The sequence below is a fragment of the Leucopleurus acutus genome (genome assembly GCF_964270905.1).
Source record: "Leucopleurus acutus genome assembly, chromosome: 8".
Taxonomy (NCBI): Eukaryota; Metazoa; Chordata; class Mammalia; order Artiodactyla; family Delphinidae; genus Leucopleurus; species Leucopleurus acutus.
The window spans coordinates 26925656-26951447 of record NC_139151.1 but is presented as its reverse complement, the minus strand read 5'-3'; the positions used below and the strand labels follow the sequence as shown (position 1 = coordinate 26951447).

General features: G+C 35.9%; 1 protein-coding gene across 1 annotated transcript in view; it reads left to right on the top strand.

Annotated features, from left to right (window-relative positions):
• CWF19L2 (CWF19 like cell cycle control factor 2) overlaps nucleotides 1–25792 on the top strand; it is a 195461-nt gene that overhangs the window by 86222 nt on the left and 83447 nt on the right. Inside the window, exons 11-12 of the mRNA XM_082845542.1 lie at nucleotides 21623–21739; nucleotides 23517–23654. Of these exons, the coding sequence (XP_082701668.1) occupies nucleotides 21623–21739; nucleotides 23517–23654 (255 nt within the window). The remainder of the gene's footprint in view (nucleotides 1–21622; nucleotides 21740–23516; nucleotides 23655–25792) is intronic.

Below are 25792 nucleotides of genomic sequence, written 5' to 3'. Positions count from 1 at the left end.
TAGGGTTATTCCTAGGTATTTTATTCTTTTTCTTGCAGTGGTAAATGGGAGTATTTCCATAATTTCTCTTTCAGATTTTTCATCATTAGTGTATAGGAATGCAAGAGATTTCTGTGCATTAATTTTGTATCCTGCAACTTTACCGAATTCATTGGTTAGCTCTAGTAGTTTTCTGGTGGCATTTTTAGGATTCTCTATGTATAGTATCATGTCATCTGCAGACAGTGACAGTTTTACTTCTTCTCTTCCAATTTGTATTCCTTTTATTTCTTTTTCTTGTCTGATTGCCCTGCCTAGGACTTCCAAGACTATGTTGAATAATAGTGGTGAGAGTGGACATCCTTGTCTCATTCCTGATCTTAGAGGAAATGCTTTCAGTTTTTCTCCATTGAGAATGATGTTTGCTGTGAGTTTGTCGTATATGGCCTTTATTATGTTGAGGTAGGTTCCCTCTATGCCCACTTTCTGGAGAGTGTTTGTCATAAATCGGTGCTGAATTTTGTCAAGAGCTTTTTCTGCATCTATTGAGATGATCATATGGTTTTTATTCTTCAGTTTGGTAGTATGGTGCATCACATTGATTGATTTGCACATGTGGAAGAATCCTTGCATTCCTGGGATAAATCCCACTTGATCGTGGTGTATGATCCTTTTAATGTGTTGTTGGATTCTGATTGCTAGTATTTTGTTGAGCATTTTTGCATCTATATTCATCAGTGATATTGGTCTGTAATTTTCTTTTTTTTTGTTTGTTTGTTTTTGTTTTTTTCTGTACGCGGGCCTCTCACTGCTGTGGCCTCTCCCGTTGCGGAGCACAGGCTCCGGACGCGCAGGCTCAGCGGCCATGGCCCACGGGCCCAGCCACTCCGCAGCACGTGGGATCTTCCCGGACCGGGGCACGAACCCGTGCCTCCTGCATCGGCAGGCGGACTCCCAACAACTGCGCCACCAGGGAAGCCCTTTCTTTTTTTTGTAATATCTTTGTCTGGTTTTGGTATCAGGGTGATGGTGGCCTCGTAGAATGAGATTGGGAGTGTTCCTTCCTCTGCAATTTTTTGGAAGAGTTTAAGAAGGATAGGTGTTAGCTCTTCTCTGTTTGGTAGAATTCACCTGTGAAGCCATCTGGTCCTGGACTTTTGTTTGTTGGAAGACTTCTAATCACAGTTTCAATTTCATTACTTGTGATAGGTCTGTTCATATTTTCTGTTTCTTCCTGGTTCAGTCTTGGAAGGTTATACCTTTCTAAGAATTCGTCCATTTCTTCCAGGTTGTCCATTTTATTGGCAGAGAGTTGCTTGTAGTAGTCTCTTATGATGCTTTCTATTTCGGCGGTGTCTGTTGTAACTTCTCCTTTTTCATTTCTAATTTTATTGATTTGAGTCCTCTCCCTCTTGATGAGTCTGGCTAAAGGTTTATCAATTTTGTTTATCTTCTCAAGGAACCAGCTTTTAGTTTTATTGATCTTTGCTAGTGTTTTCTTTGTTTCTATTTCATTTATTTCTGCTCTGATCTTTATGATTTCTTTCCTTCTGGTATCCTTGGGTTTTTTTGTTTGTTCTTCTTTCTCTAGTTCCTTTAGGTGTAAGGTTAGATTGTTTACTTGAGATTTTTCTTGTTTCTTGAGGTAGGCTTGTATAGCTATAAACTTCCCTCTTAGAACTGCTTTTGCTGCATCCCATAGGTGTTGGATCATCATGTTTTCTTTGTCAGTTTTCTCTAGGTGTTTTTTGATTTCCTCTTTGATTTCTTCAGTGATCTTTCGGTTATTTTAGTAACGTATTGTTTAGCCCCCATGTGTTTGTGTTTTTTATGTTTTCTTCCCTGTAATTCATTTCTAATCTCATAGCATTGTGGTAAGAAAACATGCTTGATATGATTTCAATTTTCTTAAATTTACTGAGGCTTGATTTGTGACCCAAGTTGTGATCTATCCTGGAGAATGTTCCATGTGCACTTGAGAAGAAAGTGTAATCTGCTGTTTTTGGATGGAATGTCCTATAAATATCAATTAAATCTGTCTGGTCTATTGTGTCTTTTAAAACTTATGTTTCCTTATTTATTTTCATTTTGGATGATCTGTCCATTGCTGTAAGTGAGGTGTTAAAGTCCCCGACTATTATTGTGTTACTGTTGATTTCCTCTTTTATAGCTGTTAGCAGTTGCCTTATGTATTGAGGTGCTCCTATGTTGGGTACATATGTATTTATAATTGTTATATCTTCTTCTTGGATCGATCCCTTGATCATTATGCAGTGTCCTTCCTTGTCTCTTGTAACATTCTTTATTTTAAAGTCTATTTTTTTTGATAGGAGTATAGCTACTCCAGCTTTCTTTTGATTTCCATTTGCATGGAATATCTTTTTCCATCCCTTCACTTTCAGTCTTTACGTGTCCCTATTTCTGAAGTGGGTCTCTTGTAGACAGCATATATATGGGTGTTGTTTTTGTATCCATTCAGCAAGCCTGTGTCTTTTGGTTGGAGTATTTAATCCATTCACGTTTAAGGTAATTATCGATATGTATGTTCCTATGACCATTTTCTTAATTGTTTTGGGTTTTTTTTGTAGGTCCTTTTCTTCTGTTGTGTTTCCCACTTAGAGAAGTTCCTTCAGCATTTGTTGTAGAGCTGGTTTGGTGGTGCAGAATTCTCTTAGCTTTTGCTTGTCTGTAAAGCTTTTGATTTCTCCATCGAATCTAAATGAGATCCTTGCCAGGTAGAGTAATCTTGGTTGTAGGTTCTTCCCTTTCGTCACTTTAAGTATATCATGCCAGTCCCTTCTGGCTTGTGGAGTTTCTGCTGAGAAATGAGCTGTTAACCTTATGGGAGTTCCCTTGTATGTTATTTGTCATTTTTCCCTTGACGCTTTCAGTAATTTTTCTTTGTCTTTAATTTTTGCCAGTTTGATTATTGTGTGTCTTGGCATGTTTCTCCTTGGGTTTATCCTGTATGGGACTCACAGTGCTTCCTGGACTTGGGTGGCTATTTCCTTTCCCATGTTAGGGAAGTTTTCAACTATAATCGCTTCAGATATTTTCTCTGGTCCTTTCTCTCTCTCTTCTCCTTCTGGGACCCCTATAATGTGAATGTTGTTGTGTTTAATGTTGTCCCAGAGGTCTCTTAGGCTGTCTTCATTTCTTTTCATTCTTTTTTCTTTAGTCTGTTCCATAGCAGTGAATTCCACCATTCTGTCTTCCAGGTCACTTATCCATTCTTCTGCGTTAGTTATTCTGCTATTGATTCCTTCTAGTGTAGTTTTCATTTCAGTTATTGTATTGTTCATCTCTGTTTGTTCTTTAATTTTTTCTAGGTCTTTGTTAAACATTTCTTGCATCTTCTTGATCTTTGCCTCCATTGTTTTTCTGAGGTCCTGGATTATCTTCACTATCATTATTCTGAATTCTTTTTCTTGCCTATCTCCACTTCATTTAGTTGTTTTTCTGGGGTTTTATCTTGTTCCTTCATGTGGTGTATGGCCCTTTGCCTTTTCATCTTGTCTATCTTTCTGTGAATGTGGTTTTTGTTCCACAGGCTGCAGGATTGTAGTTCTTCTTGCTTCTGCTGTCTGCCCTCTGGTGGATGAGGCTATCTACGAGGCTTGATGGGGTGTATGTTTTCTTTGGAGAAATTTCTATTTAGGTCTTCTGTCCACTTTTTGATTGGGTTGTTTGTTTTTTTTTGTTATTGAGTTGTATGAGCTATTTGTGTATTTTGGAAATGAAGTCCTCGTCTGTTGCATCGTTTGCAAATATTTTCTCCCATTCTGTAGGTTATCTTTTCATTTTGTTTATGGTTTCCTTTGCTGTGCAAAAGCTTGTAAGTATGATTAGGTCCCATTTGTTTATTTTTGCTTTTATTTCTATTGCCTTGGGTGACCTAAGAAAACATTGGTATGATATATGTCAGAGAATGTTTTGCCTATGTTTTCTTCTAGGAGTTTTATGCTGTCATGTCATATATTTAAGTCTTTGAGCCATTTTGAGTTTATTTTTGTATATGGTGTGAAGGTTGTTGATTTACATGCAGCTGTCCAGCTTTCCCAATGCCACTTGTTGAAGAGACTGTCTTTTCTCCACTGTATATTCTTGCCTCCATTGTTGAATATTAATTGGCCGTAGGTGTATGGGTTTATTTCTGGGCTGTCTATTCTGGTCCATTGATCCATATGTCTGTTTTTGTTCCCAAAACAATGCTGTTTTGATTACTGTAGGTTTGTAGTATTTTCTGAAGTCTGGGAGGGTTATGCGTCTTGTTTTGTTCTTTCTCCTCAAGAATATTTTGACAGTTCTGGGGCTTTTATGGTTCCATATTAATTTTAGGATTATTTGTTCTCATTCTCTGAAAACTTTCATGGGTAATTTGATAGGGATCACATTAAATATGTAGATTGCTTTGGGTAGTGTGGCCATTTTACTAGTATTAATTCTTCCAATCCAAGAGTATGGGATATCTTTCCACTTCTTTGAATCAACTTCAATTTCCTTTAGTAATTTTTTAAAGTTCTTAGCATATAAATCTTTTCACATCCTTGATCAGGTTTATTACTAAGTCTTTTTTTTTGTTTTGTATTGATGTGATTTTAAGAGGAATTTTTTTTTTTACTTTCCCTTTATTTTATTGTTAGTGTAATGAAATACAACAGATTTCTGCATATTAATTTTGTATCCTGCTACCTAGTTGAATTCATTTATCAGTTCTAGCAGTTTTTGTGTGAAGTCTTTTGAGTTTTCTGTATGCAGTACCGTCTTCATATAATGACAGTTTTATCTCTTCCCTTCCAATTTGGATGCCTTTCGTTTCTTTTTCTTGTCTGATAGCTGTGGCTAGGACTTCCAAACTGTGTTGTATAGAAGCGGTGAGAGTTGGCATCCTTGTCTTGTTCCAAATTTTAGTGGCAGCGCTTTCAGCTTTTCACCTTTGAGTGTTATCGGCGGTGAGTTTTTCATAAATAGCTTTTATTATGTTGAGTTATGTTCCCTCTATACCCACTTTGATAAGAGTTTTTGTCATGAATGGATATTGAATTTTATCAGATGCTTCTTTTGCATCTATTAAGATGTGGTTTTTGTCTTTTTTTTTGTGGTGGTGTGTCACATTGATTGATTTGTGTATGTTGAACCATTCTTGTTACCCTGGGGTGAATCCAGCTTGGTTGTGGTGTATGATCTTTTTTATGTGATGTTGGATTTGGTTTGCTAGTATTTTGTTGAGAATTTTTGCATCTGTATTCATCAAAGATATCGGCCTGTAATTTTCTTTTTTGGTAGTATCTTTGTCTGGTTTTGGTTATTAGGGTGATCGTGGCTTCATAGAATGACTTTGGGAGTGTTTCTTCCCTTCAGTCTTTTGGAAGAATTTGAGAAAAATCAGTATATAAATTCTTATTTGTATACCTGGTAGAATTCCATCAGTCTGTTCAAATTATCTATTTCTTCTTGATTCAGTTTTGTTGGGCCCCTTGTTTCTAGAAACTTGTCCATTTCTTCTAGGTTGTCCAATTTGTTGGCATATAATTGTTCATAGTATTTCCTTATTTTTTTTGTATTTCTGCAATATCAGTTGTTATTTCTCCTCTTTTATTTATTTTTTTGCTTTTTTGTGTCCTCTCTCTTTTCTTAAAGATCATGGCCAGAGATTTGTTGATTTTGTATATCCTTTCAAAGAACCAGCTCTTGGTTTTATTGATTTTTTTTCTACTTTTTAAAAAATCTCTATTTTTTTAATTTCCTCTCTGACCTTTATTATTTCCTTCTTTCTGCTGACTTTAGGTATTGTTTTTTGTCTAATTCTTCTATGTGATAAGTTAGGCTGTTTATTTGAGATTTTTCTTGTTTTTTGAGGAAGGCCTTTATTGCTGTGAATGTCTCTCTAAGAAATGCTTTTGCTGCATCCCACTGATTTTCTATGGTTGTGTTTTTATTGTCATTTATCTCAAGGTGTTTTTTAATTTCCTCTTGATTTCGTCATTGACCCATTGGTTTTTAAGTAGTATGTTGTTTAGTCTCCATGTAATTCTTTTTTTCCCATTTCTCATTCTGTGTTTGATTTCTAGTTTCATGCCATTGTGGTCAGAAAAGGTGCTTGAAATAATTTCTGTCCTCAAATTTGTAGAGGCTTATTTTGTGACCTAGTTGATGGTCAATTCTAGAAAATGGTCCTTGCACACTTGAATTATTTTGGTTTTTTGGATATAACGTCCTGAAAATATAAATTAGGTTTAGCTGTTCTGTTGTATCATTTAGGATCTCTGTTGCCTTATTGAATTTCTATGTGGAAGATCTGTCCAGTGATTTGAGTTGTGTATTAAATTCTAATGCTATTTTTGTATTCCTGTCTGTTTCTCCCTTTATGTCTGTTAGTATTTATGTCTTTGGGTGCTCTTGTATTGGGTGCATATATATTAACGAGTGTAATGTCCTCTTCTTGTACTGATCCTTTTATCATTACGTAGTGTCCTACTTTATGTCTCTTTATGGCCATTGTTTTAAAGTTGATTTTGTCTGATAAGAATATTGCTACCTCCACTTTCCTGCCATTATGTTTGCATGAAATATCTGTCTCCATCCCATCACATTCAGTCTATGTGTGTCCTTTGCCCTAAAGTTGTTTCTTTTTACAGTAACCTGCATTTCTATTGACAGCTTTTCTTAATTCCTTCAGTATTTTTATTGCCTCCTTTTTGAACTCAGAATCTATTATATTTAAGTGGTATGTTCCATTGTTTGTTCTTTCAGGGGAATTCTCTTATCTTTTAATTGGGATTGGTTCTCCTGCTTCTTCATTTTACTTATATTTCTCTTACTCTATGAGTTTAGGAAAAACAGTTATGTAGTGTGGTCTTCGAGGACTATTTTTATGTGGTAGCATTCCTCTGTAGGCTGTGTGAGTTTAATATTTTTGGTGCAAGGTCTGTTATTAGTATGGATGCTTGTCACTTATTTCCTCAGTGTGTGCTGGCCATTAGCCCCTTGTTAGGGGGTGTGGCTGCTGTTGTGGTGATCAGAGAGAGCCTGCAGTAGATATTTTCGGGGCCTCCTCTTTTCTCTGTGGTTGTCACAGCCCTGTCAGGAGCAGGGTCTTTGCTCTCCAGATGTTGGAGTAGAAGCCCCCAGGTCCATTTCTCAACTGCACTGTGAGGTAGAGGGGACTGGAACATTCCTTCTGGGAAAGTAGCCACTGAGTATTCCTTCGTCAGAGCTGTCCACTCAGGAGTGGGCTCTGTGGTGTCACTTGTCACCCATTGTGCAGGCTCACAAAGTACACTGTTGTTGGCACTGCCCTTGTCCCTGCCTCAGCTGTAGGAATGCATGCAATCAGCCCTGGTGTCCCTCAGGTGCTGTGTTCACAAAGCCAACAGTGCAGATCCATAGGCACAGATCTACTGAAGTCAGGTACTAGAACTGCAGTAGCGGTGCACCTGGACCTGCTGTGGGAGCTATGGAAGCAGCCCAGACCCCAGTCCTGCCTCCTTGTGCATTCACCTGTAAAACCCACGGCTGCTAACACCAGACATGCACACCCATAGTCCACTCGGATGTCTGGCAGGCACTGAGTTCGCAGAGGGCCTGGTGGCTACATTGTAAATCTGCAGATCACACAGCAGTGAGGAGAGGGCTCAGATTTCAACCCTGTTTCCTAAATCGTGTGGCCCCTGGGTATGGGCTCTGATTTCAGCCCTGCCTCTGCATGTAGGCAACTTGCTGGAACTTGTGCATTCTCAGAGCTTCTAGAGGAGGTGCCAGGCCTGCTTTGAGTATGCTAAGAAAGAGGCTTCTATGGTGGGCCCTGCCCCTCTCTTCACAAATCCATTAACAGTGGCACTTCACTTCTATAGTGGGCCCAGGCTTCTTCCACATATAACCCCCCAGTTGAAGCCCATACCACTCTTCAGTCCCTTTAGGCTGTCTTTGCTCAGCTACCCCTAGTCCTCTCCCCTGGTGTGTCCTCTGAAGCCCGAGTTTTAGCACCCTGCCCCTATGTGCACTAGCAAAGGCATGTCTCAGGCTGGGCAATGCAGTGAGGTGGCATGGACCATCTGTGCTGGTTCATCTCTCTCTGTCTGCCTTCCACAGACCAGCTGCTTCACTCTCCTCTGAGCCTCTGAAGCTCCCTTTCTGTCCTGGCTGATCACCCTACCTGTGAGGGGGCTTTCCAGGGTGCAGAAACCTTTCCTGTTTCATAGCTCCCTCCTGGGGCACAGGTCCCGTCCAGATTCCTTTTCTTATTTCTTTCATCCTACTCAGTTATGTGATAATCTTTCTTGCAATTTTGGATGTCTGGGATCTTCTGCCAGCTTTCAGCAGGTACACTGCATGAATTGTTCCACATGTGGATGTAGTTTTGATGTATTAGTGAGAGTAGATGAGCTCCATGTCCTTTATTCCCCCATCTTGATTGGAGCCCTCCCCATAGTTTTCTATTGTAAATCTTAAAAATGGCCCATGAACTTTGAAATCCTCTAGACTGGCCTTTCCAGTACTGTAGATTCCTTATTTAAACAACTCAGCTATATAGTATTTCCATCTAACTTGTGCATGGACTATGAATGATGAGAGCCATTGAGTTTTGGAAGATTGCAGTTCTATATCAGGACAAATCTAGTCCTAATTCTTTAATGTATTAGATCCTGATCTGCCCTTCTATAATTTCTACCTTGTTAATAATCCTTCAATGGAGTTACATCATGGGTCATTAAACCTAATGGAATTCAGCCCTATACTTTTTTTCTTTTTAATAGTACAGGAAATTCAGCTCATTTGCAGTAAACAATTAAATAGCCGCTCTATAATGATGCAGTATCTTTTAAGTTTTGTTTGCATTACTGGCAAAGAAGGGAAGTACATTATTATACTCCCTTGAGTGGGGAGGGTTGAGTGGGGCACTTGAGTGGGGAGGGTTACATAGTCATTCTCTGGAAAGAAATTGAGGAATTAACTGAGGGCCTTAAAAGGCCATAGAAAAACATTAACTAATAGTTAATTAGTTAATGGCATTTTGTACATAAAGCTAGGTACTTGACTGGTGATTTAAAGTATTTCAAATAGCATTTTCACTATTATTGATTATTGACTTTTAACACTGTCAATCTGATTCTTATTGTGAGTTCACTATTACATAATGCGGTAATTGTCAGACTATGTGTATGCCAGACTGTTTTTTTTTCCTTTTAATTTTTATTGGAGTATAGTTGATTTACAATGTTGTGTTAGTTTCAGGTGTACAGCAAAGTGATTCAGTTATACATACACATATCCACTTTTTTTTTTTTAGATTCCTTTCCTCTATTGGCCATTACACAGTATTGAGTAGACTTCCCTGTGCTATACAGCAGGTTCTTATGAGTTATCTATCTTATATATAATACTGTGTATATGTTAATTCCAACCTGCTAATTTATTCCTCCCTCCCCACCTTTCCCCTTCAGTAATCATAGGTTTCTTTTCTACATACGTGATTCTACTTATGTTTTATAAATAAGTTCATTTGTAACTTTTTTTTTTTTTTAGATTTCACAAATAAGTGATATCATATGGTTCTGTCTGACTTCACTCAGTGTGACAATCTCTAGGTCCATCCATTTTGCTGTAAATGGCATTATTTTGTTCTTTTTTATTGCTGAGTAGTACTCCATTGTATATATGTACCACATGTTCTTTATCCATTCCTCTGTTGATGGACATTTAGGTTGCTTCCATGTCTTGGCAACTGTAAATACTGCTTCAGTGAACATTGGGGTGCATGTATCTTTTTGAATTATGGTTTTAATTGGGTATATGCCCAGGAGTGGGATTGCTGGGTCATATGGTAGTTCTATTTTTAGTTTTATAAGGAACCTCCGTACTGTTTTCCATAGTGGCTGCACCAGTTTACATTCTCACCAACAGTGTAGGAGGATTCCCTTTTCTCCACAGCCTCTGCAGCATTTATTGTTTGTAGATTTTTTGATGATGGCCATCTGACCAGTGTGAGGTGATAACTCATTGGAGTTTTGATTTGCATTTCTCAAATAATAATGATGCTGAGCATCTTTTTATGTGCTTTTTGGCCATCTGTATGTCTTCTTTGGGGAAATGTCTATTTAGATATTCTGCCCATTTTTTGATTGGGTTATTTGTTTTTCTGATATTGAGCTGCATGAGCTATTTGTATATTTTGGAGATTAATCGTTGTTTGCAAATATTTTGTCCCATTCTGAGGTTTATCTTTTCATTTTGTTTATGGTTTCTTCTGCTTTTCAAAGGCTTTCACGTTTAATTAGATCCCATTTGTTTAATTTAGTTTTTATTGCATTAGTCTAGGAGGTGGGTCAAAAAAATATTGCTGTGATTTATGTCAAAGAGTGTTTTCCTTATGTTTTCCTCAAAGAGTTATATAGTGTCTGACCTTACATTTATGTCTTTAATCCATTTTGAGTTTATTCTTGTGTATGATGGTAGAGAATGTTGTAATTTCATTCTTTTACATGTAGTTGTCCAGTTTTCCTAGCACCACTTATTGAAGAGACTGTCTTTTTTCCATTATGTATTGTTGCCTCCTTTTTCATAGTTTAGGTGTCCATAGGTGTGGGTTTATCTCTGGGCTTTCTATCCTGTTGCACTGAACTGTATTTCTCTTTTTGTGCCAGTGCTATACTGTCTTGATTAATGTGCCTTTGTATGATAGTCTGAAGTCAGGGAACCTGATTCCTCCAGCTCCATTTTTCTTTGTCAAGATTGCTTTGGCTATTTAGGGCCTTTTATGTTTCCATACAAATTGTAAAATTTTTTGTTCTAATTCTGTGAAAAATGCTATTGGTAATTTGATAGGGATTGCATTGAATGTGTAGATTACTTTGGGCTGTACAGTCATTTTGGCAATATTGATTCTTCCAATCCAAGAACATGGTATATCTCTCCATCTGTTTGTGTCATCTTTGATTTCTTTCATCAGTGTCTTATAGTTTTATGAGTACAGGTCTTTTGCCTTCTTAGGTAGGTTTATTTCTAGGTATTTTATTCATTTTAATGCAGTGGGATATGGAATTGTTTCTTTAATTTCTCTTTCTGATCTTTCGTTTTGTGTATAGGAATGCAAGAGATTTCTGTGTATTATTTTGTATTCTGCAACTTTACCAGATTCATTGATGAGCTCCAGTAGTTTTCTGGTAGCATCTTTAGGATTTTGTATATAGAGTACCATGTCATCTGCAAACAGTGACAGTTTTACTTCTTTTTTTCCGATTTGGATTCCTTTTATTTCTTTAATTTCTCTGATTGCCATGGCTAGTACTTCCAAAACTATGTTGAATAAAAGTGGCAAGAGTTGACATCCTTGTCTTTTTCCTAATCTTAGAGGAAATGCTTTTAGTTTTTCATCATTGAGAATGATGTTTGCTGTGGGTTTGTCGTATATGGCCTTTATTATTTTGAGGGAGGTTCCTTCTATGCCCACTTTCTGGATAGTTTTTATAAATGGAGGTTGAATTTTGTCAAAAGCTATTCCTGCATCTATTGAGATAATAACATGGCTTTTATTCTTCAATTTGTTAATATGGTGTATCACATTAATTGACTTGCATATACTGAAGAATCCTTGCATCCTTGGGACAAATCCTACTCGATTTGTGTATGATCCTTTTAATGTGTTGTTGGATTCTGTTTGGTAGTATTTTGTTGAGTATTTTTGTGTCTATATTCATCAGTGATATTGGTCTTTAATTTGCTTATTTTGTGATATCTTTGTTTGATTTTGGTATCAGGGTGATGGTAGCCTCTTAGAATGAGTTTTGGAGTGTTCCTTCCTCTGCAGTTTTTTGGAAGAGTTTGAGAAGGATAGGTGTCAGCTCTTCTCCAAATATTTGGTAGAATTCACCTGTGAAGCCATTTGGTCCTGGACTTCTGTTGGAAGATTTTTAATCACAGTTTCAATTCCATCACTTGTCATTGGTCTGTTTATGTTTTCTATTTCTTCCTGGTTTAGTCTGTAAGGTTGTGCTTTCTAAGAATTTGTCTATTTATTCCAGGTTGTCCATTTTATTTTATTGGTGTTGTAGTAGTTGCTTGTTGTAGTGTCTTACCATACTTTGTATTTCTGTGGTGTCAGTGTTACTTCTCCTTTTTCATTTCTAATTTTATTGATTTGAGTCTTGTCCTGTTCTTTATTGAAGAGACTGCTTAAAGGTTTATCAATTTTTTTATCTTCTCAAAGAACCAGCTTTTAGTTTTATTGATCTTTGGTGTTGTTTTCTTCATTTCTATTGCATTTATTTCTGTTCTGATTTTATAGCTTCTTTCCTTCTACTAACTTCGCGTTTTGTTTTTCTTTCTCTATTTGCTTTAGATATAAGGTTCAGTTGTATATTTGAGATTTTCCTTGTTTCTTGAGGTAAGATTGTATTGCTATAAGCTTCCCTGTTAACACTGCTATTGCTGTATCCCATAGGTTTTGGGGCATTGTTTTCATTGTCACATGTTTTTAGGTATTTTTTGATTTCCTCTTTGAATTCTTCAGTGATTCATTGGTTATTTAGTAGCATACTGTTTAGCCTCCATGTGTTTGTGCTTTTTACAGTTTTTTCATGTAATTGATTTCTTATCTCATTAGTGTTATGGGAGGAAAACGTGCTTGATATGATTCCTTTTCTTAAATTTACCATGGCTTGATTTGTGACCCAAGATGTGATTTATCCTGGATTATGTTCCATGTGCACTTGAGAAGAAAGTGTATTCTGCTGCTTTCGAATGGAATGTCCTATAAGTATCAATTAAGTTTATCTGGTCTAATGTGTTATTTAAGGGTTGTGTTTCCTTATTAGTTTTCTGTCTGGATGATCTGTCCATTGGTGTCAGTGGAGCATTAGAGGACCCCCACTATTATTGTTAGTGTTGATTTTCCCTTTTATGGCCATTAACATTTTGCTTATGTATTGAGGTGCTCCTATGTTGGGTTCATAAAAGTTTACAATTGTTATATATTCTTGGATTTATCCCTTAATCATTATGTAGTTTCCTTCCTTGTCTCTTGTAACAGTCTTTATTTTGTAGTCTGTTTTGTCTGATATGAGTATTGCTACTCCAGCTTTCTTTTGATTTCCATTTGCATGGAATATCTTTTTTCATCCCCTCACTTTCATTCTGAATGTGTCTCTAGGGCTGGAGTGGGTCTCTTGTAGACAGCATATATAAGGGTCATGTTTTTGTATCCATTCAACCAGTCTGTGTCTTTTAGTTGGAGCATTTAATATGTTTACATTTAAGATAATTATCAGTATTTATGTTATTATTACCATTTTGTTAATTGTTTTGGGTTTGTTTTTGTAGATCTTTTTTTCCCTTCCTTTTTTGTTCTCTTCCCTTTTGTTTCTTGCCTAGAATAGCATTTGTTGTTCCTTTAACATGTGTTGTAAAGCTGGTTTGGTGGTGCTGAATTCTCTTAGTTTTGGCTTGTCTGTAAAGCTTTTGATTTCTCCATCAAATCTGAATGAGAGCCTTGCTGTGTAGAATAGTCTTTGTTGTTCCCTTTCATCATTTTCAATATATCCTGCTACTCCCTTGTGTCCTGCAGAGTTTCTGCTGAAAAATCAGCTGATAACCTTAAATTCCCCTGTGTGTTATTTGTTGCTTTTTCATTGCAGCTTTTAATATTTTTTCTTTGTATTTAATTTTTGTTAGTTTGGTTAGTATGTGTCTCAGCCTGTTCCTCCTTTGGTTTATCCTGTATGGGATTCTGCATTTCCTGGACTTGGATGAGTATTTCCTTTCCCATGGAGGGAAGTTTTTGACTATGATCTCTTCAAATATTTTCTCAGGCCCTTTCTGTTTTTCTTCTTCTTTTGGAATCCTTATAATTCGAATGTTGTTTCATTTAATGTTGTCGCAGAAGTCTCTGAGACTGATCTCATTTCATTTGTTTTTTTTCATTCTCTTCTGAGGCAGTGATTTCCACCATTTTGTCTTCCAGGTCCCTTATCCTTTCTTTTGCCTCAGTTACTTGACTTTTGATTCCTTCAAATGTATTTTTCATTTCAGTTATTGTCTTTTTCATCTGTTTGTTCTTTATTTCTTGTGGGTTTTTGTTAGACTTGTATCTTCTCAACCCATGTCTCTATTCTTTTTCTGAGATTTTTGGGTCATCTTTAGTATCATTACTCAGAAATCTGTTTCAGGTAGATTGCTTACCTCCTTTTAATTTAGTTGTTCTTGTAGGTTTTTATCTTGCTCCTTCATCTGCAATATAAGAGAGTAAGTAGATACCCTTTAAAATATGGCTTTATTAATTAATGCTAATTGATTAATTGAAAAAAAAAGTACTGATAATAATCACTTCGTATTGTGTGTGAATGTAAGATCAGTAATTTGTATGCACTTTTTTATTTCATTTCAACAGAGGAACTAAACCTCTATTAAATAGAATTGAAATGCATTTTAAATAATTAATTCTGATTGGAGAAGTAACCTGAAATGTGAATAATTTGCTTGGTCTTGTTTCAGATCAGTTTTTAATGAAGTAGTTATCTAATATTCTTTATGCGATTCTTTATTAAAATGCTTTCAATAAAATTCTGTTTTCATTATAGAATACAGTTTTCTTTTTTCTATATGGTACCAGTTGTCTATTTGACTAAAGGTTCATAGGAAGAAGATTATGTATTGAAAGTAAGTGGGATATAACTTCTTCTTAAGAGTCAGAGAAGTGAAAAATATTTGAGGGCTCTTAATGGAACAAATAGAAGTTGTGTGGAATATCATTGTAGTAGCTAACTTAGCAAGTTCATTTTGTCATCTAATTGCTTTCAAGTTTAGTAGGATATTTTTTTTTATACTTTAACCATATATAATTTTATATATCAGTATAAATCACTAAAGGTATGAAGGGGACAGAATGTGGAATCTCAGCCCCTTCCTGCTAAGTCAGAATTTGCATTCTTTATTTTTTTTTATTTTTAATTTTTATTGCAGCATAGTTAATTTAAAATGTTGTGTTAGTTTCATGTGTACAGCAAAGTGATTCAGTTATACATATACATGTATCTCTTCTTTTTCAAATTCATTTCCCTATTAGGTTATTACATTATATTTAGAGGAGTTCCATATGCTATATAGTAGGTTCTTGGTGGTTATCTGTTTTAAATATAGTAGTGTGTACATGTTAATATAGTAGTGTGTACATGTCAATCACAAACTCACAATCTGTCCCCACCCATCCCCTCTGGTAAGCATAAGTTTGTTCTCTAAGTCTGTGAGTCTGTTGATGTTTTGTAAGTAAGTTCATTTGTATCATTTTTTATTATAGATTCCACATATAAATGATATCATATGATATTTGTCTTTCTCTGTCTCAGTTACTTAAGTATCATAGTCTCCAGGTCCATCCATGTTGCTGCAATTGGCATTATTTCATTCTTTTTAATGGTTGAGTAATATTCCAATATATATATGTACCACATCTTCTTTATCCATTCCTCTGTCAATGGACATTTAGGTTGCTTCTATGTGTTGGCTACCATAAATAGTGCTTCAGTGAACATTGGGGTGCATGTATCTTTTTGAATTATGGTTTTCATTGGGTATATGTCCAGGAGTGGGATTGCTGGGTCATATGGTAGTTCTAATTTTAGTTATTTAAGGAACCTGCACACTGTTTTCCGTAGTGGCTGCACCAATTTACATTCCCACCAACAGTGTAGGAGGGTTCCCTTTTCTTCGCATCCTCTCCAGCATTTCTTATTTGTAGATTTTTTGATGATCGCCATTCTGACTGGTATGAGGTTATTTCTCTTTGTTTTGATTTGCATTTCTCTAATAATTAGTGATGTTGATCATCTTTTCATGTGTCTCTCAGCCCTCTGTATGTCTTTTTTTGAGGAATGTCTATTTAGGTCTCCTGTTCATTTTTTGATTGGATTGTTTGTTTTTTTGATATTGAACTGCATGGCTGTTTGTCAGTTTTGGAGACTATTCCTTTGTTGGTCTCACTGATTGCAAATATTTTCTCCCATTCTGTGGGTTGTCTTTTCGTTTTGTTCATGGTTTCCTTTGCTGCTGTTTAAAAGCTTTTAAGTTTAATTTGATCTCATTTGTTTATTTTTGTTTGTATTTCCATTACTCTAGGAAACAGCCTCGGAAAGATAGTACCTTGATTTATGTCAAAGAATGTTCTGCCTGTGTTTTTCTCTAAGAGTTTTATATTATCTGGTTTTATATGTATGTCTTTAAAGCATTTTGATTTTTTTTCAATAGTAGCTGTCCAGTTTTTTCAGCAATATTTATTGAAGAGATTGTCTTTCCTCCATTGTATAGTAGTGCCTCCTTTGTTAGATTAATTGACCATAGGTATGTGGGTTTATTCTGGGCTTTCTATCCTCTTCCATTGATCTATATTTCTGTTTTTTATGGTAATACCATATTGTTTTGATGACTATAGCTTTGTAGTGTAGTCTGAAGTCAGGGAGCTTGATTCTGCCAGCTCTGTTTTTCCTTCTTAAGATTGCTTTGGCTATTCAGGGTCATTTTTGTCTCTATCCAAATTGAAGAGTTTTTTGTTTTAGTTCTAAAAAAAAGCCATTGGTAATTTGATAGGAATTGCATTGAATCTGTAGATGGCCTTGGGTAGTATTGTCATTTTGACAATATTGATTCTTACAATCCAGGAATATGGTATGTCTTTCCATCTGTTTGTGTCATCTTTGATTTTCTTTTATCATCGTCTTATAGTTTTCAAAGTACTGGTGTTTTTTCTCATTAGGTAGGTTTATTGTTAGATATTTTATTCTTTTTGATATGATGGTAAAAGGCATTGATTCTTTACTTTGTTTTTCTGATCTTTCATTGTTAGTGTATAGTGATACAAAAATTTCTGTGTATTCTTTTTTTATCCAGCAACTTTACTGAATTCATTGATGAGCTCTAGTAGTTTTCTGTTATTTATCTGTTGGATATTCTATCTGTAGTATCATGTCATCTGCAAACAGTGACAGTTTTACTTCATCTTTTCCAATTTATATTCCCTTTATTTCTTTTGCTTCTCAGAATGCCATGGCTAGAATTTCCAAAGCTATGTTGAATAAAAGGGGTGAAAGTGGACATCCTTGTCTTGTTCCTGATCTTAGAGGAAATGCTTTCAGCTTTTCACTCTTCAGTATGATGTTGGCTGTAGGTTTGTCATAAATTGCTTTTATTATGTTGAGGTATGTTACCTCTGTAACCACTTTCTGGAGAATTGTTATCATAAATAGGTGTTGAATTTTGCCAAAACCTTTTCCTGCATCTATTGAGAAGATCATACATTTTTTATTCTTTAATTTGCCAATGTGAGGTATCACACTGTTTGATTTGTAAATATTGAAAAATTCTTACAACACTGATCATGGTATATGATCCTTTTACTGCATTATTGGATTCGGTTTGCTAGTATTTTGTTTGAGGATTTTTGTGCCTTTGTTCATGAGCGATATTGGCCTGAAATTTTCTTATTTGTGGTATCTTAGTGTCGTTTTGGTATCAGTGTTATGGTGGCCTCATAGAATTAGTTTGGGACTATTTCTTGTGCAGTTTTTTGGAATAGTTTGAGAAGGATAGATGTTAACTCTTCTCTAAATATTTGATAGAATTCTCCTGTGAAGTGGTCCTGGACTTTTTTGGAAGATTTTTTCATCATAATTTAAATTTCAGTACTTGTGATTGGTCTGTTCATATTTCCTGTTTCTTCCTGGTTCAGACTTGGGAGATTGTAACTTTCTAAGAATTTGTCTATTTCTTCTAGGTTGTCCATTTTATTGGCAGATAGTTGCTTGTATAATCAATTATGATCATTTGTAAAAGATCATTTGATCTCTTTTGATACTTTGTATTTCTGTGTTCTGTTGTAACTTCTCCTTTTTCATTTCTAATTTTATTGATTTGAGCCCTCTTCCTTTTTTTCTTGATGAGTCTGACTAAAAGTTTATCAATTTTGTTTATCCTTTCAAAGAACCAGCTTTTAGTTTCATTGATATTTTCTATTGTTTTCTTCATTTGTATTTCATTTATTTCTGCTCTGATCTTTACAGTTTCTTTTTTTCTACTAACTGTGTGTTTTGTTTGTTCTTCTTTCTCTAGTTGCTTTAGGTATAAGGTTAGGTTGTTTATTTGTGAGTTTTCTTGTTTCCTGAGGTAACATTGTATTGCTATAAACCTCCCTGTTAGAACTGGTTTTGCTGAATCCCATAGATTTTGGATCGTTGTGCTTTCATTTTCATTTATCTCTAGGTATTTTTTGGTTTCCTCTTTGACTTCTTCAGTGATCCATTGATTGTTTAATAGCATATTGTTTAGCCTCCATGTGTTTGTGCTTTTTACAGTTTTTTTCTTGTAATTGATTTCTAATCTCATAGCATCGTAGTCAGAAAAGATGCTTGATATGATTTCAGGTTTCATAAATTTACCAAGGCTCACTTTGTGATCTAGCATATTGTCAATCCTGGAGAATGCTTCATGTGCTCTTGAGAAAAAAGTGTATTCTGCTGCCTTTGGATGGAATGCTCTTTAAATATCAATTAAGTGTATCTAGTCTAATGTGTCATGTAAGGCTTGTGTTTCTTTATTGATCTGCTGTCTGGATGATCTGTTCATTGATGTAAGTGGGGTGATAAAGTCTCCCACTGTTGTTGAGTTAATGTCAGTTTTTCCTTTTATGGTTGCAAGTATTTGCCTTATATATTGGGGTGCTCCTGTGTTAGATGCATATATACTTACAGTTGTTATATCTTCCTGGAATGATCCCTTGATCATTATGTAATGTTTTTTGTCTCCTTTAACAATCTTTATTTTAGTCTATTTTGTCTGATATGAGTATTGCTACTCCAACTTTATTTTGATTTCCATTTTCATGGAATACCTTTTTCCATCCTCTTAGTTTCAATCTGTATATGTCCCTAGATCTGAAGTGGGTCTCTTGTAGGCAGCATACATATGGGTCTTGTTTTTGTATCCATTCAGCCAGTCTGTGTTTCTTGGCTGGAGCATTTAATCCATTAACATTTAAGGTAATCATTGATATATGTGTTCCTATTGCCATTTTCTTAATTGATTCGGATTTGTTTTTGTAGGTCTTTTTTTTTTTTTTTAACCATTCCTCTTTTGTTTTCTTCTCTTGTCATTTACTGAGTAACTTTATTGTTGTTTTTGGATTCCTTTTTCTTTTTTGTGAGTATATCTATTGTAGATTTTCATTTTGCAGTTACCTTGAGGATCTGATACAGCAGTCTGTATATAACAAGATTGTTCTATGTTGCTGGTCTTTTAATTTCATATGCATTTCCAGTATCTGGCATTTGTGCTGTCCTCTTCTCACAATGCTGGTTTTGATATCATATTTGTGTGCAGATGATTTCCTACCTTTACTTTATGTTTGCCTTTACTGGTGAGCTTTTTCATTCATAATTTTCTTGTTTCTATTAGTGGCCTTTTCTGCTTAGAGAATTTCCTTTAGCATTTGTTCAAAGGTATTCTGGTGTTGCTGAATTCTCTTAGCTTTTGCTTGTCTGTAATGCTTTTGATTTTTTTGCTGAAGCTGAAAGAGAGCCTTGCTGGATAGCGTATTTTTGTTTGTAGGTTCTTCTCTTTCATCGCTTTAAATATATAGTGCCAGTCCCCTCTGGCCTGCAGAGTTTCTGCTGAGAAACCAGCTGATAACCTTTTGGGCATTCCTTTGTATGTTAATTATTGCTTTTCCCTTGTTGCTTTTAACATTTTGTTCTTTGTATTTAATTTTTGTTAGTGTGATTATTGTGTGTCTCAGCATGCTCCTACTTGGCTTTATCTTGTCTGGGACTCTCTCCATCTCCTGGACTTGGATTACTGTTTCCTTTCTCATGTTAGGGAAGTTTTCATGTATCATATCTTCAAATATTTTCTCAGGTCCTATCTCCCTGTCTTCTCCTTCTGGGACCCCTATAATAAGAATATTGCTGCATCTAATGTTACCCTAGAGGTCTCTCAGACTGTCATCATTTCGTTTAATTTTTTTTTTTATTCTGTTCCCTGGCAGTGATTTCCACCATTCTGTCTTCCAGTTCACTTGTTTTTCTGCCTCATTTATTCTGCTGTTGATTCCTTCTAGTGTATTTTTCATTTCAGTTATTATATTATTCACCTCTGTTTGCTTTTTAGTTTTTCCAGGTCTTTAAAAAAAATTTCTTGTATTTTCTCACTCTGTGCCTTCATTGGTTTTCTGAGATCTTGGAGCATCTTCAGTATCATTTCTCTGAATTCTTTTTCCAGTAGATTGCCTGTCTCCCTTCACTTAGTTTTTCTTCTGGGGTTTTATCTTATTCCTTCATCTGTGACATATTCTTCTGTTGTCTCATCTTGTCTAACTTTCTGTGTTCATGGTTCCCATTCTACAGGCTGTAGCACTGTAATTCTTCTTGCTTCTGCTGTCTGACCTCTGCTGGATGAGTTTATCTTAGAGGCTTGTATACACCTCCTACTAGGAGTGACTTTTTCCTACCTGATGGTGGGTAGAGCTGGGTCTTGTCCATCTGCTGTGCTGGGTCATGCTCAGGAAGACTTTAAGCAGCCTGTCTTCTGATGGGTGGGGCTGTGTTTCCGCCCAGCTGGTTGTTTGGCCTGAGGTGTCCCAGCACTGGATCATACAGGCATTTGGATGGGGTTATGTCTGTGGGGGTGGGGGGGATGACATGGCAGCCTCCATGGGGGCTCACACTAATGAGTACTGGCCAGAGCTGCCCCTGCCGGCATCTCTGTCCCCTCAGTGTGCCACAGCCATCCCCTGCCTTCGCAGGAGACCCTTCAATACTAACAGGTAAGTGTGACCCAGTCTCTATGAGCTCGCTGTTTTGTTACCTGGGTCCCATTGCACATGAGACCCTGTCTGTGCCCTTTAAGAGTGGAGTTTCTGTTTTCCCCAGTACTGTGGAATTCCTCTGATCAAACCCCTCTGGCCTTCAAAACCAGATTCTCTGGGGGCTCTTCCTGTTGCCAGATCTGCAGGCTGGGAAGCCTGACATGCGGCTAAGGACTTTCACTCCTGTGGGAGAACTTTGGTGGTATAATTATTTTCCAGCTTGTGGGTTGCCCACCCGGCAGTTATGGGATTTGATTTTATCACAGTTACATACCTCCTACCATCTCTTTGTGGCATCTTTTTTGTCTTTTTTGGTAGGTTTCAGCAGTGTTTTTGTCGATGGTTGTTCAGTTACTTGTGATTTTGGTGTTTCTATAACAAGGGTTGAGCCTATGTCCTTCTACTCTGCCATCTTGCAGGCAAGCCAGGATCTTTAAATTGAAGAAACATTCATTAAATATGACATCTGCTCCATACGTGATGGGCATTCTCATACAATGCCTGTTTGAATATTGGTGCTTTGTCATCTTTTAATATTGTCTAGAGGAAAACTACATTTGATGTTTCCTTTTGTAATTATTTTAAAAAAGTAAATAAGCTTTAGATATTTTTCTTCAACTTTTCCATGAAACGATTATGGTCACTTTACATTATAGTGGATAATGAAAGTCCATGAGGCTTAAGATAATCCGTAATATTATGTGAAAACTAGAATCATTTTTATGCTCTTTTGGCTATTAAACAAAAGGTTTCAAGACTCTTCTCAATAATTACAATTGTTATCTCTAAATCTTTCCACAGAATGAAGATCAGGAAGAAGTGATCCTTGTCAGAACAGATCATTCTGGAAGAGTCTGGCCTGTGAACACCCCACGAAAACATCTGGAATCTAAAGGAGGAAGAAGGAAGAGACTGATTGTATGTTTAACATATGTCTTTTGTTTATTAATTCCTAATTCACTTTTTCCCTTTGTATCAGACTACAGTTGACCCTTTAACAACATGGGTTTGAACTGCAAAGGTCTACTTATACACAGAATGTTTTCAATAAATTACATACTGTAGTACTGCACAGTCTGTGGTGGTTTGAATCTGTGAATATGGAACTATAGATATCGAGGGCCGACTCTAAAGTTATAGTCAGATTTTCAACACCATGGGGGTCACTGCCCCTAACCTTCGCATTGTTCAAGGGTCAACTTTATTTCAAAATATTTTCTGAAATGTTGCTTAATAATGCAAACATTAGAAGGTGGTAAATCATGTTCTTACTTTTATTTTAGTTATGATCCTCTGCCTTTTACAAAATGAATTCTAATTCAACAACAGTTTTCAAATAATTGTGAACATTGAATTTTTAAGGCAGTTTTAACTTTAGTGTATATTTCTTTGACATTGTTTCTAGCTTCTTTTTACATACTTATCATAACTCTTAGGGAAAACCTTGGTGCTATAGACCTGTGTTAGATCCTTTGTAAACCTTAATTTTCTTTTCCATCTTCTAGCTGCAGCAGTTAATTTTTAGCACTACCTTGAGGCTCTTAAAATGGAAAAAACAACATATTCAGTTTTCCCAAGTTAGATTTTTTGTTTTAAATTTGAAAGATCTTATAAGTGGTAATTGGGTCCACAGAAGATTTGTTTATTTAGAATTCTTCTATCAAATGTTTATTATCTGCCTGTTGAGCGCCTGTGCTGCTAGAGCTAGTAATTGATTTGTTCAGCAAATAGAAATGGGATGGATACCTCTCCTAAAGAAATGGGACGTATTAGGGGTTTGAAAGGGAGATGTGGGAGAAGAATAGTAAAGGTTTGAATTGTATGAAATGACAGAACTGGCTAGGGATTCATAGATGCATTGCCAGATGGCATTGAATACTCTTTTGAATTGCTTACTACTGAGTAGTCTAGGTATAGGAGTAAAGAGGATAGACACATTCATTCAGGATTGAGGTTTGTTTTCTGAGTGTAGTGAAAGGATAAGAGGAACAGAAAGGGGTTTGGATCCAGAGAGTGATTGAAGTCTTGGAATGTGAGATTTAAGCTTGTGAAGACAGGAGTAATAATGTGGGGAAAAAATATTGGGAACGTGGTTCTAAAGAAGTTGAAGACCGGATTTTATTTGGATAAGGGAATGTGAGAACAGTGTTGAAGAGATTTGATTTGGTTGGTAGACAGTACATAGCACTTTTCTTTTCCACGTGTAGGTATGGAATCAACTGACAGGAAAACCCAGAATTGATTTAGATGAGAATCAGAATATCAGCTTTTTTTCTGATAGAGCTGTTTAAAGTAGGTTTGCTAATACTTCACTTTTGTTCTTGATATGCTTACTTGATCTGTGGGTAACTAATGACTTCCCTTCACAGTGGTAGGGAATTTTTACTACAAGGAGGGGAAGAGCACAGAGGAGAGAAGAAGGCATAAAACAATTCTGTCCTTTCCTTAAAACTCAGAAATCAGATACTGTCATGCTTCCATCCTTGGGGAAGAGGAAAAAGTAAAGGCACAGAAGAGGTAGAGAGTGTTATTCTAATGGAAATTTTTCCACGTGGAGTCAGACAGAATAGGGATATACTGGAAAGAAAGATTATGATACAAAGAGGGATTTTTAGTATCAGATTTATAGATAATTCATTAAAATACTTCAGAGATTTATGTTTTCACTAAACTAATAATGTTCATTTTGTCATAGGTTTCAACCTATGAGGAAAAAGAAAGGGTCAGATACTTTCATGATGATGATACTCTAAGCCTAAGTGACTTAGTCAAGAACGAAAAGATGGGAACAGCAGAAAATCAAAACAAACATTTTATGAAAATGACATCTAAGGTAAGATATATTCCTAGGATACCTTTGAATTTTGGTAAGCTGGTTACTCAGTCTACAATGATTTACTTTTCAGACACAGCTAGTTCTTTATAATCATGATTTGTTTTATTAAATTAAATCCTTTGTAAGACATATTGGAAATGTGCATTTTAGAATTGATTTGATTGGGGAGTATACTTTTGGTATTCAGGTTTTTTTTAAATAAGAATTCTGGGTTAACTTTTTAATGTATCCCATGAAAATGTTAACTATATATTTGATCTACCATTTAAGGGAATGTTTGGGGCCAGACTTTAATGTCGACAGTGTGCTGCTAGTTAGGTGACCAGTGTGTTTTATCTTGATGTTACACTAGTTCTTCATAATTATGCCACAAGGTATATATAATTTGGAGTAATATATATCATAAAGAAGGCATCTTGGAAAAATCTTAAGTCTGTTTATATGAAAATTTTGTATGTTTTTAAATGTATATCAATGTTTCATGGGTAGTAGGATGAAATTTTTTATTTCAAAATAGCATTCTTTGTTGCAAACCCTTCCATTGCAGTCCCTTCAAACATTACCATTAACACTTATAATGAAAGAGACATATGTAAAGTTAGGGTTTGACCCCACTGGAAAGATTCAGCTCACTGCCTATATTTACAAATAAAGTTTTATTGGAATACAACTATGCACCTTTGTTTACCTGTAGTCTAAGGCTGTTTTTGCTTTATAACAACTGAGCTGAATAGCTGAGACAGAGACTGTACAGCCCACAGAACTGAAAATATTTACTGTCTGGCACTTGACAGAACAAATTACCCTTCCTTGCTTACGATGGGAATTTGAACCTAGGGATCTGAAGGACAGGAGGGAGCCTTTTTACTGTATACCTTATTAGACTTTTTCTTTTAACTATGTGAATATATTACCTGGTGAAAAAATTAACTTAATGAAAACTAGAATACAGGTAACCAAGGTATCAAGTGTGTGTATGTGTATATCACAGAGAGTAAAACAAACTTGGGTTAAACAGAAATGATTAAAAAATTGTATGGGATCTTAACTTTAGCCCATTAGGATAATTTTACTTTTTATTTGGGGGGAATACTAGAAATATTCTAGGGTCTGGAAATTCACTGCAGAAAGAAGAACATATTTTTATGAAAATTTCCTTCTCAGAAATGGGGCAGTGGGACCTAATGAAACTTAAAAGCTTTTGCACAGCAAAGGAAACCATAAACAAGACCAAAAGACAACCCTCAGAATGGGAGAAAATATTTGCAAATGAAGCAGCTGACAAAGGATTAATCTCCAAAATTTACAAGCAGCTCACGCAGCTCAATATCAAAAAAACAAACAACCCAGTGCAAAACTGGGCAGAATACCTAAATAGACATTTCTCCAAAGAATACATACAGATTGCCAACAAACACACGAAAGGATGCTCAACATCACTAATCATTAGAGCAATGCAAATCAAAACTACAGTGAGGTATCACGTCACACCGGTTAGAATGGCCATCATCAAAAAATCTACAAACAATAAATGCAGGAGAAGGTGTGGAGAAAAGGAAACCCTCTTGCACTGTTGGTGGGAATGTAAATTGATACACCCACTATGGAGAACAGTATGGAGGTTCCTTAAAAAACTAAAAATAGACCTACTGTATAACCCAGCAATCCCACTACTGGGCATATACCCTGAGAAAAGCATAATTCAAAAAGAGTCACGTACCACAATGTTCACTGCAGCTCTATTTACAATAGGCAGGACATGGAAGCAACCTAAGTGTACATCAACAGATGAATGGATAAAGAAGATGTGGCACATACATACAATGGAATGTTACTCAGCCATAAAAAGAAATGAAATTGAGTTATTTGTAGTGAGGTGGATGGATCTAGAGACTGTCTTACAGAGTGAAGTAAGTCAGAAAGAGAAAAACAAATACCGTATGCTAATACATATATATGGAATCTAAAAAAAATATATATTTCTGAAGAAAAACAGGAGCAGGATAGGAATAAAGATGCAGATGTAGAGAATGGACTTGAGGACACGTGGAGGAGGAAGTGTAAGCTGTGACAAAGTGAGAGAGTGGCATGGACATATATACACTACCAAACGTAAAATAGATAGCTAATGGGAA